Source organism: Euprymna scolopes, chromosome 15 (genome assembly GCF_053919585.1).
Source record: "Euprymna scolopes isolate OS-2025 chromosome 15, ASM5391958v1, whole genome shotgun sequence".
Taxonomy (NCBI): Eukaryota; Metazoa; Mollusca; class Cephalopoda; order Sepiida; family Sepiolidae; genus Euprymna; species Euprymna scolopes.
In genome coordinates this window covers 13836538-13859857 of record NC_136496.1, presented here as the reverse complement: position 1 = coordinate 13859857, position 23320 = coordinate 13836538, and the positions used below count along the sequence as shown (strand labels likewise).

The following is a 23320-nucleotide window of genomic DNA, read 5'->3' as shown; positions in this document are numbered from 1 at the left end:
AAAGATTCTTGATTCGACAAGAATAGCTTGATGAAGGTCAGAGGTTACTTCAGCTGAAACATTGTGAAAAATCCAAAATGAGAATAGTAACCCAAATGAATCCCATCGACCCACCCCCATGAAAGCACAAAAATAAAAAAGAATCTACAGAGTGGAAAGATAAAATTGTCATTCTAGAAAATGTGACATGATTCCATTTCCATTTGATGAAAACCGGTTTTATTTTTTTTGTAGAAGACCATCTACTAGTTGGCCAGTTGTGTACAAATTGCAAGAGCAATAGGAGCATTCTATTATTTCTGAAAGTGATGCAATGTACAACAAGCGAGATGGGAGATTCACCACTGTATAATACATGCTCTCTACCGATCCAACTTATGATAACAGGACCATTGCCAGCACCCTCAAAATGAAAATCCAGACAGTTCAACACTTGAGGGCACAACTCAATGAAGTTTCTGGCCACAGTTATGGTCTATGGTGCGGTTACAAGTGAGGATCACATTATGTCACCTCATATCTTTAAAGTCGGTTTGAGAGTCAACACCAAAGTGTACCTGGATGTGCTGAAGAGTGTGCTGATTCCTTGGTGCAATCAGGTGGCTGCTGGCAGACCCTGGGCATGGCAGTAGGACTCAGCACTGGCCTACAAGTCCAAAGAAATCAAAGTTTGGCTTCAGAAGGAATGCTATGACTTCGTACGCTTCTCTTACTGGGCCCTCCTCCTCCCCCAACCTGAACCCGCTGGACTACTTTGTTTGTTCATACATTGAGAACAGCACAAACATGACCTCCCACAACATCAAAGCCTGATCGCAGCCATCCACCAAATATTTGCCAAGCTCCCGCCAACGCTCGTTTTCATTACCGTGACAAATTTATCGTTCCACCCTGTAGATGATGTATATACCAGTGATGAAAAGACAATATGATATACCCTGGAAAATATTTGCTTAAAGTAACCAAATCGTCTTGGCTAGAGTAATCGTGTAATACAATTCAGGAAACCACTTTAATGAACAGTTGTTTGTCATCATAGCTGATAATATGCTTAAGCTTTAGGCTTTTGGCATATCTTTCAATGTCTCTCCTAGATATAGCCATCCGTATTTATGGTTCACACCAGCCAATCATATTCCTGTGAGGAGGAACATGAATGCATTCATATTCATTAAATCAATATCGTACATTAAAAAGTCATGTAAATTGATCAAATAGTTTTATTTTTAGAAAGAAAACTGTTTTTAAGCTAATCTGAGTTTTTCGAATGCCCCTCTCTGTCCATGTGAAAGAATTGCTTTCAAAAATCTTGCAAGTTCGAAATATTAGGAGTTATCTCCCTATACTTACTTAGGATTGTTTTTAAGATGGCGTCATGGAATCTTGGCTTGTGATTTTCTTATTTAAAAATTAAACTATTTGATCAATTTATGTGATTTGTCATTTAGAATTTTTTTTTTCCATGATCGGGAGGTTTTTGTTTTGTTTTGTTTTTTTTGTTGTTTTTTACACAGTGATCACCACTTATCAAGGCCCGGAAGCCACTCAGGGATAAGGGTTATTGCAAGTACATTACGTTAGATATTCTGCATGATTTATATTAGGTTGGTGCAAAAACAATATCCTTTTCTCACACATTACTTTTATATATGATTTCTGAATTCATTGATATATATATATATATATATATATATATATATATATATATATATATATATATATATATGCAGCCGTGTTATATATCATTTTGAAGCACGTTTTTCGCTCTATCGAATTGTGTTATTCGCTACCGTTCTCAATCTCTTCATTCATTTATACAGATTTTTTCTTATGTTTTTAATTAGGGAGAATCATGCATATATCGCATAATCACGTTTAACACACCGGTTCCCGTCAGATCATCGAAGTTAAACAACGATGAGCCTGGCCAGTACCAGATGGGTGACCTTGTGGGACTTCCAGGTGCTATATGTGCTCTCCACTTATCTCGGCATTGTTTCCAGTCGTCCTGGATTCTCCTTGCCACTGGACTCAAGCAGTGTCGACTCAGGAGAGGAGGTTGGAGATTGCGCAACCCTTGTTACATAATTACACATGCAGCTGCCTCTACAGGGGGTATCCTTTGTCTTTTGAGACTGAATGGAGGCATCGAAAAATAGGGAGAATTCTGTACAAGCACAGATTTTTTTTTTCTTTTTTACTCACGTTCACCCCTAACAGAGCATATCACCACTTGAACATAAGGGGCTACTATTTGGGACCGTGCCTAGGAAAGAGTAACAAGATGCTGATTTACATTACATTTAAACTTCTGCATATCAGTAAAGTCAGGGAAGCAGGTAGCAGGAAAGGAATTCCAAAGTCTAGCTGTTCGAAGGAAGAAACTATTAGAGTAGAAACCTTTCTGGAATTTAGGGACCTCAACAGTGAAAGGGTAAGATTTTGTTGCTAACTGGGTTTGTTGAGGATATGTATGTCGAGGGAGCACAAGTGCAACAACTTCATCAGAGCACATTCCATTCAAATATTTGCAAAACAGGCACAGAAATTTAACATTGCGGCAATGAGACAGGGGTTGGAGTTAAGTCAACAAAATGGGACCTGTTAGATTGAAAACTCTTTTCTGGGCCTATCCAAGAGGGAACGGCCAGTAGCAGATGCACCAGCTACATTTATTAGTTACTAGCTGCACTGATCTGGTGTTGCCCGGGAATCATTGTACATTCATTTTTGTTTTGCTTTGTATTTTCAAACTATGCTGTTTGTTTTATCAGTTTAAAATAGAACTTTAAAAGTTATATTTAATTTTACAGTATCGTTTGTTCAGTAAATTATATGAAAGTAAAACAACTCCCGGGCAATATCAAGGAGGTAATAAATTATAAATATATATGAAACAAAAAAGATAATTAAATTGTTGTAATTAATTACCTGTAATTTCAAATGCATTTGTAAGATTTTCTATCTCACTTTTATTTACAGTGAGTCCACTTAATGGAAGCTGGCCCTGAAAATAAAAAAGCATTAAAAATAATCAAACCAAATTATATATATATATTCACGTGAAATCACTTTTTTCTTCACCCTATTCCTTCTGCTTCACTTTTTGTTATCAAGTAAGATCATTGACTTACTTGTAGTTTCACCAAATACTTCTGCAAGCAAAATCCGATCTCGCATTTTGCTAAATCCTACCCTTTGATGAGAAGGAAAGTATTTCTTTGAAACTCTGTGGATTAAGGACTATCCACTTAGTGCTTCCTTTTCAAATTATATATGTTTTTAACTCTTTTTCAAAGTGTTTTTTAACATGTTTTATTAACTACTTGCTCTCATATATATATTAGTGTTCGGATGATTAATCGGAATCTGAAACTGAAAAAGATCATCATTTTTGGAGCTATCAGGGAAAATTTCAGCCTCATTTCTGATTCCAAAAACGATTTTTTTCTTTTTTTCTTAATTATTCGATTACAAAGACATTTAACTTTTAAACAGCAAAAGTATTCCTATCTATTATATAAATAAAAGGCAAATGTCTGGATCTCCATATAAGACTTGAAAAATGCACCTGAAGTGGTTTTTTTGGGGGGTTTTTTTTCTCTTTAATCGGCTTACCCACAGATGTATATCTAAAATTAAAAAAAAATTCATTATTTATGGGTCAAATGGTTATTTATATCATTTGATATCATCATGGTATAAGCACCTTTTAATGTTATTATCATTGTTCGTAGACTAATTTCCCTTATGCTGAATCGAGTTGTGTGTATGTGTATGTTCAGAAAGAGAAATGGCTGGCTGAAGAAGAAAAAGCAGGAAAACAAGGAAAGGGGAAAGAGAGAGGAATAAACGTTATGTTACATATTTGTCCTTGGCAACACTGAGTAGTACTACTAATTACATTAAGAAAACACAGGGCATAACTGACTAAACAGTCATAATAGTAGAAGTAGTACCCAGCTCAACTTTATATATATACTAGCATTTCAGCCCGACGTTACCCGGGTGTTTGGAGGTGTATGGTGAGCAAAACAAAAAAAATGTGGTCAATTTTTTTTTAAACTTTAACCCCTATTATGACCCCTTAAAATTTATTGTTTTGGGCTCAAATCAAGTTATTAAGTTAGATCCATGTCCAAGGAACCTATATCTAAAATTTCAAGTGCTTAGACACAAAATTGGCAGAGGAGTTTGGTATAGTTCTCAAAGGTCAAATCGTTGAACTTTGACCCCTTAACAGCCAAATTTCTGGCCGAAAACAGATCACAAAGATTTTCCCAACTCTCAGTACCCTCTGTATCAAATTTCGAGTCTGTAGACTTTAAATTGACAGAATTATTGCGTAGGGAAATGTACACACACACAGACATGTTCACTTTTATAGATATATATATATATATATATATATATATATATATATATATATATATATATATATAATCATGTGCCTGTAACCCATTGGATCACTACCACTATTTATTTTACTTTAATTTTTCATGGTAAAATTCATACACTACAACATATCTGTTTAGACATCCTTTGCCTACCAAATTTCCTACATCATAACCTGTAAAAACACCCAGGCTTTGAATTTCAAATACAGCCAAATCTTACTGGACACAGATATTCAATTTGCTAACCTATACTTTGTGCTGTATTACTCTGCACTTGGAAGAATGACAACACCTTGGTTTGTAAAAATATAACGACTGCTTTATTGTAGTTCTGGTGGCCAGCAACGATGCGTTCAATCAGTGAAGAGGATCTTGGGTTTTGATAGGAGGAAGACTTAAACACTGGAATTCGTAGATTTGGACAACCTTTGCTTGTCAAAAAAAAAAAAAATGAAAAATAAAAAAAAAAGAAAACTTAACGCAACTAAAACCGTTATGTAATCATCTGTGATCTTTTGATAATCAATTCAGAGCCTGTTTGATGGTTGTCAGCTTCATTCCTTTGTTTATCCAAACGGCCTTTTGAAATTTCAATTATTATTTCTGTTTTGACATTTTACTTGCCATCCTGCATTCTACAGATTCTTTGCACACACGACCTTTGTTCAACATTTATATAACCTACTTATATAACTATATTTAACGTGACATAAGTGTGAATATAATAAGATACTAACCTCATAGTGGTAACCACTTAGTCTTGGGCCAAGAGACAACATAACAAGCACATTCTGGAACAATACAAATACGCGGTCAGATTTTTCCCCTGTTTGGGCTATTAATTTCACTTGTGACAAATACACAACATCTCCAAGCAGCGTGATTTCCTGGAAAAAAAAAAAAAAAGATATAATAACACAATAACCGATTAATCTATTTGACTTAATAGCTACATACAGCATATATTAAAAAATAGAGCGAGCTGTCCAAAGGAAAAAGAACCACAGGGGGGACAGCAGAAATAGTTCAAGCACCGTTTGAAGATCTCTGTCAAACAGTTTGATTTGTATTATAATTCATGGGGAAAAAACCTAACCCAAGATAAATGTTCTTGGTATGCCGCAAGTCAAAGGGGTTACACGTGTTGAATTTGCATGGAATGAAGAATGGGAGAGGAAACATGCCATTAGAAAAGACAGAAGTCAACATCTCTGTTGCAGAATCATTCCGCGGTTGTCCAACATGTGGGAAATACTTCAGAGCTTGAAACGGTCTAATAAGCCAACTTCAAACCCACAGAACAATTGTATGATCACGCTAATCTTTGCAAGTTATGGACAAACATTCCATAATTTGTATTTGAAGTATTCAGACTATTGTCCATACCTTGGATGTTATTCTTAGATTCTGCATGGACAAGTAGTGCAAGGGGTAAACACACAAAATAATAACCAGTTTTGGAGGTTGAAATTTCAATCCTGTATGGACAATAAGTGGCAATGTTTCAGCTAATGATCATTATCATTATCTTGTCGAGCATGGGAATCTTTTTATCGAATGCTGGTCTCATTAATGATCAGGTAGAAGTTTTAATTTTTTATTTTAGTGAAACTTAAACCTTCAACTTCCAGAAGTCTGTCCTTTAGAACTTATTGTATTCAATACCTTTATCCGTTGTGCCACAATTATAGCAAACCTAACTGAATCGATTACAAGTTATTTAAGAGAATGTTTCAGTCGCTGTACCCCACAACCTTCCTCGGGTGCTAAGGAAACATGTATTCAACATCCAAAGGAGGTTGCGGGATGCAGCGACCGAAATGTTGTGCTAATAACACCCAAAATGAGAATAATTGTCCGATTAATCAAAATAATACGAAAAAAGGAACAGTTTGAATTTGACAAAAATTAACATCACAAGTGCATTTGAGAAGTTTTATCACCGCACAAGCAGGAGGGCCTGGTGTATAAAATCAATAGTAGAGTTTTTTTCTAAACAGTTTACTTCTTCTAAGTAAAAAAGAAAAAAATACTCGAGCTGAGATCGAAAACAAAACCTAAAGACAGTGAGTTAAGCACAATAGCCATTAGGCCAGCTTGAAATGATCTTTAAAAAGTGTTTTCAAACCTACTTATTCTTAACATAAAGAATCTGTTATCTGAATAATTCACGGATGCGGATTCACAAAACAGTTGACAAAAAGAGATAAAAATCAGCCAACACCTACGTACAAATTTTTCGATTTTGACCGCTTAGCAGCGCTGTTTTCCAGATAAAAACCGATTAAAAAGTTTTCCAAAAGTGTGAATACGCTATATATCAAGTCTGTACATCAAAAATTCGTTGAATATATAGGTTGAGAAATGTCCTCACACACACATTCTCACTTTTATAAGTATATAGATTAAAAATCTTTGTAAAAAAAAAGTTTTTTCTATTCATTTTTTCCCACTAATGATAAATCTTCATTTTCTTTCAGGCTCACAAGGTAACATTATCAAAAAATCAGTTTATCTTTGGCAAATATCTTTTGGGGTTTTTAGAATTATCGGGTTTGTCATCACAGGTTGCTCAAATGACATGCCTGCAGAAACAGCAGGAGCAGCTGTCGTACATTTATCGTGCTTAAATCGGTCATGAATAAATAGAAAATTCTTCATATAGCAACAGAAAAAAAAAATGATGGCTGTTATCTTGGAAATTATAAACAACATTTACAGAGATAGTGATGATGTCATGATTTACAAACACAGATTAACGACCTGGTTATGACAAGCTCAAAACAACAAGTCAATTTAATAGCACTACCTTTAATGCTCGCAATCTTCATGTTGTCCCTCCTGGCCAATTGGAATACTCAGTGTTTTAAGTAGGAGGACATCGACACCTCCCTGCAAGTCTTCATCTACCCTGATATGTGACTAGGGACAGCTTGTGAATTTAATACTCGTATGATAAAGTTTCTACTTACCTCGCCTTCCCAGCCTTTGATGGTGCTGTGAATAATTTCATATTCCATTTCTTTGCGTTTCCTAACTTCTGTACAGGAATTCTGTTGACAAAAGAGAAATGTTTTTCTTTAAAATCAATCCCAATCATCCTATTAATATATTCGCTGCCAGCTATAGCTCTATTAAATTTATAGTCATTGCCAAACTATTTCTCTGCAATTCCAAAAAAGTAAAGTCAGCAAATAATGCATATGAATATAATAATGAGTCTATATTAAATTTGTATTGATTTTTAAAGGAATTCTCACGAGCCATTTCTACTAAAGGAATTGTCAATTTTTACCAGTTTGTATATTTTTTCTAATAAAAATAACTCAAATCAGCTTTTATTTATAATGAATCATTCAACTTATAACTTATATACGTTTTCACTAGAAAAAACATAATACGTGGCAGGGGCCAAATACGAGATAACTCGTAAACATACAATTCAATATATGTTGTTTTGAGATGCCATTTCAAGTTAAAGACAATTATCGTACGTGCCAAGCACGCATTAACTAATAGAAAAAGACTTCTGTTACTATGAGTTTACTTGTAGCGGGCAAGACTAAGTAAATGCCAGGGTACGAGAATACTTGTAGTTGGCAGCGGATGTGTTAATGAGTTTAAGAAAAAAACAAAACAATGTGATATAATATTACTGAACGTTATATGTGTGAAAAATGAAGAAAAAAAAAAATCGTTTATATATTCGTCATAGTTTCATCTTGAAAACTTTCTCAAGATGATTGATTCAAAGAACAAGTAGATTGATTGATTGATTGTTTTTGTTTTACGGCATATCAACCCTTTTCAGGTTATTTAATGCCGAATCCAAAGATTTTGAAGAAAGATTTTTTAATAGAATATATTTGTTGTTTTCAAGTCGGTTTCTATTTAACCCATAGTTAGGACCCTAACAGGTACTACCACTCCGGGTCAGAGTGGACCTGGGAGCAATGGCAATTAAAGGGTGGCTCCACATTCCCCAAAGCCCGCAAGCTGGGGCCTCACCACTGGATATAGTTTAAGGTCATATCCAGGACCGAACAAGTAGAATATATAAAATATTTTATGCGTTTGTGAAAAGCTTCTTTTTTTTTTTTTTTTTTAATGAAACATAATTGTTAGAATAATATTGATATTAATAAAAAAAAAATAAAAAAAACACTTTTTTTTTTTTTTTTTTGGACACAGGAATGCCCATTTATCAAGGCCCAGAGGCCACTCGAGGATAAGAGTTAAAGATTTATTCAGATGGGCATGAGGGAAAAGTATATAGCTTCATTCTTCAATGTTTAACTGTGACAATGTGTAAAATATTGAATGGCATTGCAACAGAGTAGATTGAGGATGGCAAAATTTGAGTATGTGAGTTTAGGAAAACACCTGGGTTTTTTTTGGGTTTTTTTACAAAAGAGTTACCACTTATCAAGGCCCGGAGGCCACTCGATGATAAGGGTTAATGAGTGTATGGTAATCAATAGGACAATATCGTAGTAATCTTTAGAACTGTTAATTTGGTAAATTGGATTACATAAGGGGAACAGCTCATCAAGAACTTGTTTACGTTTGACTTGAAGACTGCCATATTGTAGTCAGCTGGAAAACAAGCAAACAGAAGACAATTCGACAGGTGTGCAGTTCTAAGAAAGAAGCTTTGTTCATGGAATCTACATCTAGGTTTCGGCACAGATAAAGAGTTGGGGAAATTATTGATAGTTGATAATGTTTTCAGCTAGATGAGTGTTTCTCGTTAATGTTTGAGGAGGGGATACCATAGATTGGAGCTCAGACGAGCACTTGTCATGAAAATAACAATAAAGCATAAACAGGCTCGCAACGTCTCTTCTGTGAGAAAGAGATTGCAAGGAAGAGAAAAGGGCATCCCCCACGAGGTTATGAAGTTGATTTTGAACTGTCAAGGCAAGATAAGGTATTTCTAGCAGTTCCTGCCCAGATGTGGTACCAATACTCCATCCTTAGATAAACCATAAAAACATCATACATTTTTTTAAATTCTTTTGACATCAGAATCACGCCACACTTTTACTTTAATCTTTAAAAACCTGATGAAATATCATATTTCCCTACTATATAAGATATAGAGATCAAGCGGGGACATTAAGGTGCATCATACCCGTGGATTTCTGTCATGTGATACAAGATGATCTTTATGTCATAAGATGGAGAATTTTTTAAAGGAAAATAAAAATATATTCGCTTGCAAGAAATAGAGTAAATTCTGAAGAACATTCAACATTTAATTTAAATATGTGAACAAACATCTTGCTGCTCAACTTCCTACTTAGAGTGTCCCTGTAGACATTTCCCTAATTCATAGTAGCTCCTTATGTGTCAGTGGCAATTTGCCATATATATATATATATATATATATATAGTTAATCTAGAAAACACATCCAGGAATTTCACAAGAATGATTTTGTAGGATAGCAAAAGGGTAATGCTTACTGATATGTCCCTATAAACTGCGATCGCTCTCTGTGTGTCTCCACGATCCGCATGACCCTCCTGAAATAGAAATAAAAAATAAAATTTAATTAAAAAAAAAGGTGTATTCATTCTTCTGCAAACTGTCATCCTTATCTTCATAGTTGTTGCTGTTGTAGTGGTTGTAGTTTCACCATGTTTCGGCCAACTCATCCTCTGCCCTTCGTCAGGTGATTAACCGTGACGGGATAGAAATGCTGAGTCTCGTAACTGTATCCCCAGCAATTACTGCCTTCCATAGTTGTTGTTGCCTCACCACATTTTGGCCAACTAATCCTCTAGCTTGCTTGGGTAGAACCGAGACTGCAATTTACAGGCAATTGTCACCTGGAACCGTAGACATTCAACATTTCTATCCACTGACACCCTCCCCCCCCCAAAAAAAAAATAAAACAAAATAAAAATATTTAAAAAAAATGGATAATTCAAAGTTATCTCCCCTGTCTCATTACAAGTTTGATATTTTCTGTAAAACATGATGAGTAATGGGTGCTTTTTCATTATTAGAGCAAAATTCGAAAATTAAAATATCGAATTTTAAGCAAGACTAAGAGTATCTATCAAACTGTCATGTCGCAGTAATGAATCTATTCAAAAATTATGAAAAACGGTAAGGTAGAAAATTTAAAAAAAGTAATTATTAACAGAAATAGTTTTCAAAGACAATTAGCAGACCACTGAAGTTTTACTAAAAAAAAAAAAAAGGAAAAATAGAAACCAGAGAGTTCAATTCATAACAAGGTAGGTAATAATTTTCTTAAAACTTAGGTTAATTTAGCAAAACTCAATTTTCGCTAATTTTCTATGAGAACTGTTCTCATTAATAATTTCGATTTTCGCTATTATAATAAAGAAGCATCGTATATTGTTATGTGTGGGATGTGGCAGATGAGGTAGAAGAGAAAATCTTCACTAAAAATTAATGTTAGAAATGAAATTAATGTACCCAAGGAACCAATATCACAAAAAGTCTCGCTAGGAAAATTTTACATAACAGCTTGAACTTTAGCACTTACTATTTTGGATATCTTTGTAAGAAAAATGATCTCTTAGCTAAGTCAAATCACTGCATAGATTTAAAGCACATTTTTAAATGTGTGTACAGATACTGTGAGCCTTTGATGTACAATTAAATCAACATTTCGCTTTGGGTTTTTTATTATCTTTTCTTTCGAAAGATAGTTTGAAAAAAAAAAAAAAACGAAGTTCTTCATTTTCAAAAATGCTGGTAATAGCAATGCTTTTTTAAAATACTCTCTTTCCTTTAGAAACAGTTTTTTTGGTTTTTTTTATTTTCACTTTTGTTGTTGAAAAATTTCTTTAGATTGACTAAAAAAAAATGTCTGCTTAATTAATGCACGCGCAAAAAATAGCTTTTAATTTTAACCAATAATAAACGTCCTTTTAATTATTCACAAAAAATTTAAAGCAACAAATTATTATTTTATTAATTTATATTTTTTAATTTTATTTTACTTTACAATCAGCAACCCCTTCCAAAAGAGATAATAAACGTCTAGAAGTGTAGCCTCCTGAGATCGATCAAAACAGATACTACACATTGATCCAAACAGAATAGATAATTACAAATATTGGCAAAATATTTGAAAAGACGAGATAACAGGAAAGAAACTTCTCCCTCCCCCCCCCACCTCATACACAAAAAAATTGCCACCTAAATATTTCAGAAAAACGTATTGAAACATTAATTAGAAGTGTTGGCTCCAGAATTATTCAAAGTGGTCTCCCTTTGCTTATATCTAAGTTATCTCCCCTGAAATATACCAATTGAATAAAATAAAACTGAAGCATAAAAAATCAAGTGTTTCCCACATTTGGTTTCCTTGTAGAACTTAAATGGTCAATCAAAGATATCACTCACTACAAACCCCCCCCACACACACACACGCTTTAAAAGTTTGTGAGTCTTTGATGTAACAAATTCTTAATCCTTATTTTTTTCCTATCCATGTTAGACTGACTGACAGATTTGGCATGTAACAGGTTCAACAATCATATCTAAAGAGAGGGAAAAAAAAAAATCAAAAATGGATATGGGAGAGGAATTTTTTATTTTCTTCTTTTTTTTTTAAAGTAGTTTTAAACTCCTTACCTCTATATGTGTCTCCAGTTCTTTCAGCAGACTTGGGTATTTGTCCAAACGGGTAAAAGGTTTGGATAGATTTGTTGTCAGAGTCAGAGCTCCAGCCCCTAAATACTCCATAAATTTTGTGAGTTCTTCTCTGAAAAAATAAATAATATATATATACATAATATAAAGCTGAACGTCTGTGCGTGTGTCTGGTCACGAATAGGCTCCTATATGGTTGACTATTATAGAAAACTGATTACGTATAATGATAGAAGATGTATCGAGACATAGGAATGGGTATGTTTGATCTGGCATAATGATGATTCATTAAAATTGTGGGGTCTGCGTACGCGTCTGGTCCACAAAGTATGGAAATAAAAAATTTAAAAAAAACGTTTACAAGTGTTTTTGATATAGATGTACATAATAATACTTTGATAAATATGTTTTAACTTAAATAGGGATGGTATCGGTTTCCAGCCAGAAATTTGGCTGTCAAGAGGTCAAAGTTCAACGATTTGACCTTTGAAAATTCTACCAAACTCCTCCACCAATTTTGGGTCTAAACACTTGAAATTTTAGATGTAGGTTACTTGAACATGGATCAAACTTTTTTATTTAACCTGAGCCTAAAACAGTAAATGTTAAGTGGTCAAAGTTTTTAAAAAATTGACCTCTGTGGTCTCTACGAAATTACCCAGCCAATTTTTGGTCTAAGCATTTGAAATTTTACATAAAGTGTATTCAGACATAGGGCAAAGTTTTTTAATCATTTTTTGGCCAAAAATTTGGCTGCCAAGGGGTCAAAGTTTACAGGATTTGACCTTTGCTGTCTCTAGCAAACTATTCAGTCAATTTTGGGTTTAAACATTTGAAATTTTACATAAAGGGTATTCAGACATGCAGCAAGCTTTTTAATCAGTTTTTGGGCAAAAATTTGGCTGTCAAGTGGTCAAAGTTGAAAGAGTTGACCTTTGTAGACTCTACCAAATTCCCCCGTTAATTTTGGGTATAAACACTTGAAATTTTAGATGTAGGTTACCTGGACACGAGTCAAACATATATATATATATACACACACACACACACATAAACTTATGAACAGTACATAGGCCCCAAGCAAAGCTGGGTTAAACTGTTAGTATATATAATAAAATATTGAATATAGGGGATTTTGCTAAGAGAAATGATTCAACATCTAAATTAGTTCTAAGCCCACGGGTAATCATGAATGCAAGGTAAATTAGTTTGATCATGATTTGTGATTGAAAGTTTAAGGTGAGAGGTGCTGGACAAAGTGGTCGTGCAGAATACCAAACAAGCAACACAAGTAGACCATCAGCCGACTCTTCATCTGCAGGATTATGGCCTCGGGAAAGCCAACCGGAGATGGGTGCAGGGTTCCTTTCCATGAGCAACATAACACTACAACCATCCAGATATTATACAACTGCAACCTGAGACACAAGTTAGATGACCTGCGCACCATTTTTTTTTTTAAATAATTGTTTAGAGTTTAGTTCATATGGAATGTATCCTCATGTCAGGATAACATGAAAAACTCTTGTACTAAGATAACAAAAACCATAGGATAGTGTTCAATAGGCATTCATTATAATTAGAAGCTATAGAACTTTCTCTTTGACAGGAGTTATCCATTGTCTCTTGAGATTGCAAGAATGCCAAAAAGTAATGTCTACCAATCTATCATATATATGACAAAAGTCTTTATTCCAAATTTCAAGATGATGACCATCTTACCATTTATTTCTTTAAGTATGTTGTAAGATGGTCAACATCTTGAAATTTTTAATATAGACTTTTGTCATTGATTTGTATATGCTCTGTAGTTACATCGAGCTCCATAAATTAAAGGACGTATATAAATTAAAAATCAAATATAATTGAATAAACATATTTTCCTATAAACATTATATATATATATATATATATATATATATATTCAGGCTTGAGGTAGTTGCTTGTCTAGCCACACTGATGAGCTGTGAAACAGCGAAACAGTACTGTATGTGGATGACTATAATGCTCCCTATCTTGGGTTGAGCATATTGGGAAGTGATATACAAATTACTATGAGCATATGAAGCGATGCTCTTTGTGTAAACAAATTGAGCTTAGGTATTTAAACAATGTCAAAACATTGTTAATTCACTGCCCATATAGCAGCAGTTGAATAGCACAACAGTTAGAAGCTCTGACTGTCATGTGCGGTCGAGTTTCGATTCTGGCTTGAGGTAGTTGCTTCTCTAGCCGCACTGATGAGCTGTGAAACAGCGAAACAGTACTGTATATGGATGGTTATATATATATATATATATATAACCATCCATATTTGAAACTATATATATATATATATATATATATAGTTTCAAAATGGCATAATGTAAGCAAACTAAAAGGTATTTTCAGCTTCTCTTCCAATTTTCAGATTTTTTAATCATGTCCAAACGCATTTTATTTTATTTTGGTGAATTGATTGTTGCTATTTCTTCGTATGAGTTAACAGCAAAAGATTCACTGATTGATATAATAATTAAATGAATGATTTTGTTCTATGAAACAGATATTGTCCGGAATTGTGTCAACTGAATTAAAGGAATAAATTGTAAGATAGTCAACATCATGAAATTTGAAATATAGACTTTTGTCATTCATTCATTATATGCTCTGTAATTACATTGAGCTTCTTAAATTAGGATTGGTATATATAAAAGGAAAGTGAATAAAGAATATTTCCACAGAAATATATATAAGAGATATCTATATATATATATTTATATATATAACTACTTAATTTACTCACATAAAATTAATATACGAAAGTATAAATTTATGCGTAAACTTGAAGTATTTACTTCAAAAGTGCTCAATACGTAGGTAGAGCTAGTTAGTAAGTTATAAAATATATATGGCCATAGTAAAAAAATAATTATATATATATATATATATATATATATATATATACACACACACACTTTAGAGAGGCCTTATAAGAAGTGAAGACCAAAATAAGACTCACTTTTTCGATTGTAAAACAGACACAGCGCTAGGATGATTGGCACAATAGACCAGATAAAGTTCCTTCATCGTAGGCGCATGTTCAATGAACACACCACCCATCTTTCGTTGGTGGGGAGGATTCCTACAATAGAAAAATAAGAGATAAGGTTAGATGAGAAAAAGAATTTTCAATGACATTTTAATAATCAGCTCATATTCTCCAACTGAAAAACACAGGCAATAAAACAACATTAACAAACATTCATTAGACATTGACTGGATTGGTTTGGTTTTTACATCATATGAACATTTTAGCGTTATTTAATGCTAAAAGCAATCAATTTGGGAAAAGTTGTTATACACACAGACACAAAACAGTACTCCCAGGCTAACTCGATTGTCGCCCTTTAACTCTGATAACCCGAGAGCAACACAGCCAAGTGACTTCCTGTTTCTCATATTTCTCCCTCTTTCGCGATGGACACTCAAGCAGTCAAGATGTAACAGAGACCGCTCCAGTGGCGTCGGCCACCAACTAGCTTTCCTGACTAACCCGTCAGCCTCTCATCAATCGCAAGTAACGTAACTCCTTTCTCGGCGAACTCTTATTCTTTCTATGTATACCCTTAATATTTCTCATGTAAATTTTTGTAAATAGATCTGCATTCTTTCGCAAATATATATTGGTATGTTTTTGTTGTCATTATGTGATCTCTTGCTTTTCAAACACGCTACCATTCAAATCCATTCAACGATGAGGATGGGATCGTCTATAACATAACTGGCCATCCTGTCCTCCTCCATCGATTGTTTGAAACGACAATTTTTTCTCATAAACAGTTGAGGTTTTCTTGACACATCATCATCTTCAGTTTAACAGGTTTCATACACTGGCATATCTTTGATGGCTTTAAGAAATTTACTTCTACACTAGCCCATCTATATTCACCTATAGCTAGGTCTTAATGTCTTTATTTACTCTCAAATTCATTTTAATCATTTTCATTGGCCTTCTGCAAGCTGAACCTGTTGCTTCAACTGGTCTACATTTACTAATCCAATAACTTTAATCCGTTCTTTCAACATGGTAATACAATCAAAGTTTCCTATTCTCCACACATCTTTCTATGCTGCCCAGATTTAGCCTTCCTCTGAGGTTATCAGATCTAAGCTTGTCTTTAACATTTACATTATCATTCCCAAATCATTTCTATACATGCAACATTCACTTCTGTACATTATTACACTACAGACATATACATGATAGACTCTTCCTTGGTTGCATCTCAAATTAAAAGTGAAATCTAAATTATGAAGACTTTAAAATTTTAATAATAGAAAATTTCATTCACTCTACGTGTTAACGCAACTGACCAGGGTGTTTGGTAGCAGCTTTATTAAATTTGTTTTTTTCACATTCACCCCTAGCAAGGCATATCGTCACTTGGACGTCAGGAGCTACTATTTGAGACAATGCCTAGGAAAGATTAACAAGATGCTGGTTTACGTTACATCTAAACTTTTGCATATAAGTACAATCAAGAAAGCAGGTAGCAGGAAGGGAATTCCAAAGTCTAGCTGTTCGAAGAAAGAAACTATTAGAGTAGAAAGCTTTCTGGCATTGAGGGACCTCAGCAGTGAAGGGGTGAGATTTTGTTGCTAAGCGAGTTTGTTAGAGATATGTATATCAAAGGAGCACAAGTACGAGTTCATCAGAGCACATTCCATTAAAATATTTGTAAAATAGGCACAGAGATGCAACATTGCAGTGATGGGACAGGGGTTGGAGCTTAGTTGACAAATCAGATTAAAGACTTTTCTGGACCCTATCCAAGAGGGAGAGACTAATGGTAGATGCACCAACTCTGATATTAAACCTGGGGGAAAGAGGCCTCCTCAGCCATAATCAACAACTTTTCTAGAGCTGGTGACAAACAAATTCTCTAGTTTGTAAACCTAAATTACTTTAAGGAGTAGATAGGCTCTGTCTATTGTCGGCTTTCATATTCCTTTTTTTGTCTATTAACCAGGCGCAGAGGTATAATACCAGGGCCTCACAAGAGCCACCCTGTGTTTGGCCTTGTTTCCTGACTAGGACATTGAACAACGTTCCCCGCTCCTCAGTTTCTTTCCCTCACAAACTGGGCAAATTGGGTTTGCTTGCATGCCACTTGTGCTCACTCGGCTGGTTTGGGCCAGTCTTGTCTGAGAGGTTGAGGGTACGTGATTGATAGTTTGTCTGGCTGCTGTTTCCAACTTACACAATACAAAAGATTGAATTGCTTAAGACTTCCTTTCTACAAACCAAGCAGAGTGGAACTTTGCTTTTTCAAAGCAACTTTCCAACATTACAACAACTGATCATCTCTTTAGTCCCAAAAATATTCGCACTCAGATCTTTATTCTCTATAGCATTTCTCCACGTCTTTAACTTAACAAGTATAATAGACTAGCAGGGGTACCCGGCATTGCCCGGGTGTTTGGAGGTGTGGGTTGAGCACAGAAGAAAAGTGTTAGTAGGCAGGCTCAAACCCGTGACACTAAGACGGAAAAGAAAGTGAAAGAAAATGTGACATCTTACCGCTACGCTATGAAGTCATAGGAAGTGAAAAGCGTTCAAATTTAGCGATGTCAATCAAAAAGTCAACTTGCTAGGTGAAAGAGTTGACGCAGGTGCAGAAAAGAACGTTGGCTGAAGGCCAATTTAGCTTTCCGCTATTTCATTTATTTGTTTCCCCATGGTGTTGGGGAAACCAAGCTCCCCCCGAAAAAGGGGGAACTCTCAAATGAATAGCAATTGTCTGATATGAAGGGTTTTCTAAACATTGATCAAAGCTAATCGCTTTCAAGATGTCCTGGCACAAAAGGTCACTGACGGCTTTGCTTCAATGAGTTTTGCTTTATTTATATGAAAAAGATGAACATGCGAAAGGTCGAAATAGAGGGAATTTTATAAAAGTCGATCAAAATAAATGTAGAGATGACGTCCGTTCACAAATCGTAAATATTATAATCTAGGGAGTATATAAAAAGTTCTAAAAGATAGTAACCCTCTCGAGACCTCCCCCCTCCCTCCCGAAAAAAGTCTTTCTTGGGATATACAAAAACGCGCGCACCACTTTTGCCTTTTATATATACTAGCCCGGGTGTTTGGAGGTGTGTTGGGGGGGGGGGGGGGAATCAAACCAACCCTGTTTAACAAAAAAATTTGGCCGGGTGTTTGTAGGTGTAAAAGCAAAAAAAAAAGTTTTAGTGGGAAGGTAGGCTTGAACCCCAAAGCCATGACGCGAAGGTGGAAATGAAATGGAAAAAACCCTGCGACCTAACCATCTCGACCACGAGGGGAGAGGAAATGATAAGTGTCTGAAGTTGACGTTTATAAAGCGAAATTGACAGGTACGAGAAAGTTAAGTCACGTGATGTTTGACCTAGTTTTGCGCTGGAAGCCAGTTTGTTTCCCTCCACCCCATCATTCGCTTTTCGAAGACACAATGATCGAAAAATAGCTTGAAAATAGCTTGTAAAAGTCGGGTAAATTAAAGATAGCCGTGACCTCTGTTCTTAAGTCGTTCATATTATGATTTAGACAGCATATAAAAAGTTTCAAGACAGAGTGAGCCGACCGAGAAGGCCGGCGAAAAAAGCCTTTTGCGAACATATAAAAAAATGCGCGCGCGTACACACACACATTTTGCCTTTTATATATATATATATATATATATATATATATATAAATGAATCAACAAGAAAAAAAACAAAACTAAAATACACACATGAAAAGTAAATAACAAAAACGTATAGCAAATAATACAGATGTCAGCTTATCCAACATACTTTGTAACTTCTTGTAATGATGAAAGGAATTTCTGTTGGAAGGCAAAAATCTCTTCAAGATTTCCCGTTAGTTGATTAAATTCCGTCTGTGATATTCTGAAATGAAACAAAATAATTTAATCCTTAGGCATGAAACATGACTAAATTACTGATTACATGTGGTAGAAAATCTACATAATTCTGTAAGTCTTGTTTGCTTACTCTGGATATCGTCTATTAAAATAAAGAGCGAAAGAGAGAGGAGCTGATGATGTGGTGAATTTGTTTGCATCAGTGCACAGTGGATGACATAGCAAAAAGAAATAATAACATCATTGGAGAGAGGAGAGAATAAGATTAGAAAGGGAGAGTGAGAATGAGAGTGGAAAAGGAGAGATGAGAATGAGAGAGAAAAGAGGGAGAACAAGAAAGGAGAAGAAAGAAGAAAAAGAAGGGGAGCGTGGGAAATGAGAACAAAGAGCGAGAATGGGAGAGAAATAAAATGAGAGGAGAAAGAAGGGCTAGACAAAGAAATGTGAAGAGAAAGAAAAGAAAAAGAAAGAAAAAAGAGAGAGGGGAAAATGCATTAAAAAGGCAGACATAATTACTTCAAAATGGATAACATTATAAAGGACGAATATTAGTTTGGGGTAACATCATAGACTTGATGACTTGTTCCATCTCTAGGGTCATCTAGACTCAACCAATGACAAGAGAAGAGAAAGAATGGAAGAAAGAAAGAACGGGAGAGAGAGAACGAGAGAGAGGAGAGAAACTAACTATCGTGAGGATAAGAAGGTAAGTTGACATTAGTAACAGATTGACTTAATTATGCTGAAAAAAAAAAAAAGAAAAAAAAAAGAAAAAAAAAGAAAAAAAAAGAAACAAAAAGAAAAAAAAAGAAAAAAAAAGAAAAAAAAGAAAAAAAAAAGAAAAAAAAAGAAAAAAAAAAGAAAAAAAAAGAAAAAAAAAGAAAAAAAAAGAAAAAAAAAGAAGAAAAAAAAAGGAAAAGTTTTGTCCATATACTAAGTCAAGGGCTGAAAAGCCAATAGAATCCTAATATAGTTGTAATCATACTATTAAACTTTTTCTAACTTACTGTTTTACTATTATTTTACCATTTTACGAATTTCACTTTGAATTCATATATTTCAGTAAAATGTCATTTAATAAATGTAGGTTGTTAGTATACATGAAACACTGTAAAAAAAAAAAAAAAAAATCAACATGCTTGAAAAATAGGATGTGTTGATATAAATAAATCCAAACAGATAAAGAGATTCATAAGATACCACAAGGGAAATAAATCAGGAGCAATAAAACAATAAAATGCTTTATAAGAGGAAAAGGTAGTTTGCTTGAAATAAGAAAATAAAGAAAAATGATAAAAATAAAGAAACATTAAAGAATAATAGGGTTAATAGTAAATTAATATTTTAATTTAAAACATAACTTGTGTTGTTTTCTGCTTGGCAGCTGACCTAATACAGTTTTCTGTGCCATTCTTTCGTCATTTTATTCCGGTTACATTATTAGGTTGGTGCAAAAATAATGTCATTTTTTTTTTTACATTATTATTATTTTACATTATTATTATTTTACATTATTATTATTTTACATTATTTTTTTTTACATTATTATTATTTTACATTATTATTTTTTTACATTATTATTATTTTACATTATTATTATTTTACATTATTTTTTTTTACATTATTATTTTACATTATTATTATTTTACATTATTATTATTTTACATTATTATTTTACATTATTATTATTTTACATTATTATTATTTTACATTATTATTATTTTACATTATTATTTTTTACATTATTATTATTTTACATTATTATTATTTTACATTATTTTTTTTTACATTATTATTATTATTTTACATTATTATTATTTCACATCATTATTATTTTACATTATTATTATTTCACATCATTATTTTTTTACATTATTATTATTTTACATTATTATTATTTTACATTATTATTTTTTTACATTATTATTATTTTACATTATTATTATTTTACATTATTTTTTTTACATTATTATTATTTTACATTATTTTTTTTACATTATTATTATTTTACATTATTATTATTTTACATTATTTTTTTTTACATTATTATTATTTTACATTATTATTATTTTACATTATTATTTTTTTACATTATTATTATTTTACATTATTTTTTTTACATTATTATTATTTTACATTATTATTATTTTACATTATTATTTTTTTACATTATTATTATTTTACATTATTATTATTACATTATTATTATTTTACATTATTATTATTTTACATTATTATTATTTTACATTATTTTTTTTTACATTATTATTATTTTACATTATTATTATTTTACATTATTATTATTTTACATTATTATTATTTTACATTATTTTGTTTTTACATTATTATTATTATTTTACATTATTATTATTTTACATTATTTTGTTTACATTATTATTATTTTACATTATTATTTTTTTACATTATTATTATTTTACATTATTATTATTTTACATTATTATTATTTTACATTATTTTTTTTACATTATTTTTTTTTACATTATTATTATTTTACATTATTATTATTTTACATTATCATTTTTTTACATTATTTTTTTTTACATTATTATTTTTTTACATTATTATTTTTTTACATTATTATTTTTTTACATTATTTTTTTTTACATTATTATTATTTTACATTATTATTTTACATTATTTTTTTACATTATTTTTTTTACATTATTATTATTTTACATTATTATTATTTTACATTATTTTTTTTACATTATTTTTTTTACATTATTATTATTTTACATTATTATTTTTTTACATTATTTTTTTTACATTATTATTTTTTTACATTATTATTATTTTACATTATTTTTTTTTACATTATTTCTTTTTACATTATTATTATTTTACATTATTATTTTACATTATTTTTTTACATTATTTTTTTTTACATTATTATTTTTTTACATTATTATTATTTTACATTATTTTTTTTACATTATTTTTTTTACATTATTATTATTTTACATTATTATTTTTTTACATTATTTTTTTTACATTATTATTATTTTACATTATTTTTTTTTTACATTATTATTACTTTACATTATTATTTTTTTACATTATTTTTTTTACATTATTATTATTTTACATTATTATTATTTTACATTATTATTATTATTATTTTTGTACCAACCTAATATAAAGTAATTCCATATTTCTCTATCATCAGATTAAAAACATCGACAGAATATGAACATCTATAGATGGAAATGGATGAATTCAGAAATGGTAAAAACAAAAAAAAAATTTTAATCATATTCTACATGTGTGGAAGTTTTTTGATAATATTTTACACATGTCAAATTTTTTAATAATATTCTACATGCATTGAATTTTTTTTTATAATATTCTACATGTGGAATATTATACAAAATTCACATTTGTCAAATTTTTATAATATCCTACATGTGAAGAATGTTTATAATATTCTGCATGTCAAATTTTTTTATAAAAATACAGGTGTCAAATTTTTTATAATATTCCACACATGTGGAATTGTTTTTAATATTCCACATGTATGGAATTTATTTTCCATACAATTGGTGTTGAGAAGATGATTGAAAATCAATACAAAGAGTTATAACGAATAAATAATAATAACAATAATAAATAAAAAGGATAATTTTATTATACTTACATGTTATTATTTTTTAGAGGCCGTATGTATTTTTGAAGAAGGGTGCGCATTTCTCCGACATGTTTCTCTTCCGTTTCAATTACATTCTCAAGTACCTTTTGAAAAAGATAAACAAAAGAAATTAATACACAGATAGTGTTTGGAAACATGGCCGGTAGAAAAATTGGTAGGAAGGCCAGGAAAAAAAGGATTTCAGGTGGTAGGATGTGATGGTCGAATGAACACTTTGTGCAATGATGTTCAACAAGTACTACAACACTGTATCAGAGCAGGCTGAGAATAATCGATAACTAAGGAGTACCATCACACTGTTCGAAATTCTTGAATTGGGACCTGGCCACAAAATGCACTGGTTTCATACCCAGGATGGTAGAGGGTAGAAAGAATTAGAGTAGTTCATAGATGTGAACAAAATATATCTGGATGATGAAGCTCTTAGGAGGTCAAAAAGTTCGGTTACCTTGGTGATACCATTGGAGCACAGGGAGGAGCAGGTGCTAGCATGACTGCAAGAGTTTGGAGTGGATGGAGTAATTTAAGGTAACCTGCCATTACTAATCAGCATAGCATTATCACTGTCAATCAAGGACAGAATCTCTTATGTGTATGTAGTGTGATGATGTATGGAAGTAAAACCCGGTTAGTGAGGGTTGAGGATATGCGTTGCATGGAAAGAAATGACATGAGAACGCTACAGTGGATGTATAATATGAGTCTTAGAAACAGGGTTAGTTCTAATGATTTG

The 23320-nt window shown here is 32.2% G+C and overlaps 1 protein-coding gene and 1 pseudogene across 21 annotated transcripts in view; one reads left to right on the top strand and one right to left on the bottom strand.

The window, feature by feature from the left end:
* LOC145293736 (rho guanine nucleotide exchange factor 7-like) overlaps nucleotides 1-23320 on the bottom strand; it is a 624934-nt gene that overhangs the window by 249339 nt on the left and 352275 nt on the right. For all 21 annotated transcript variants that reach the window (XM_080140205.1, XM_080140207.1, XM_080140210.1 and 18 more), the window contains 8 exons: nucleotides 22576-22670; nucleotides 18850-18945; nucleotides 15035-15157; nucleotides 12016-12145; nucleotides 9864-9923; nucleotides 7370-7450; nucleotides 5135-5284; nucleotides 2932-3007 (listed from right to left, as the gene is read on the bottom strand). In XM_080140205.1, coding sequence (XP_079996331.1) covers nucleotides 2932-3007; nucleotides 5135-5284; nucleotides 7370-7450; nucleotides 9864-9923; nucleotides 12016-12145; nucleotides 15035-15157; nucleotides 18850-18945; nucleotides 22576-22670 — 811 coding nt within the window. The remainder of the gene's footprint in view (nucleotides 1-2931; nucleotides 3008-5134; nucleotides 5285-7369; nucleotides 7451-9863; nucleotides 9924-12015; nucleotides 12146-15034; nucleotides 15158-18849; nucleotides 18946-22575; nucleotides 22671-23320) is intronic.
* Nucleotides 1857-1974, top strand: LOC145294477 (5S ribosomal RNA; annotated as a pseudogene).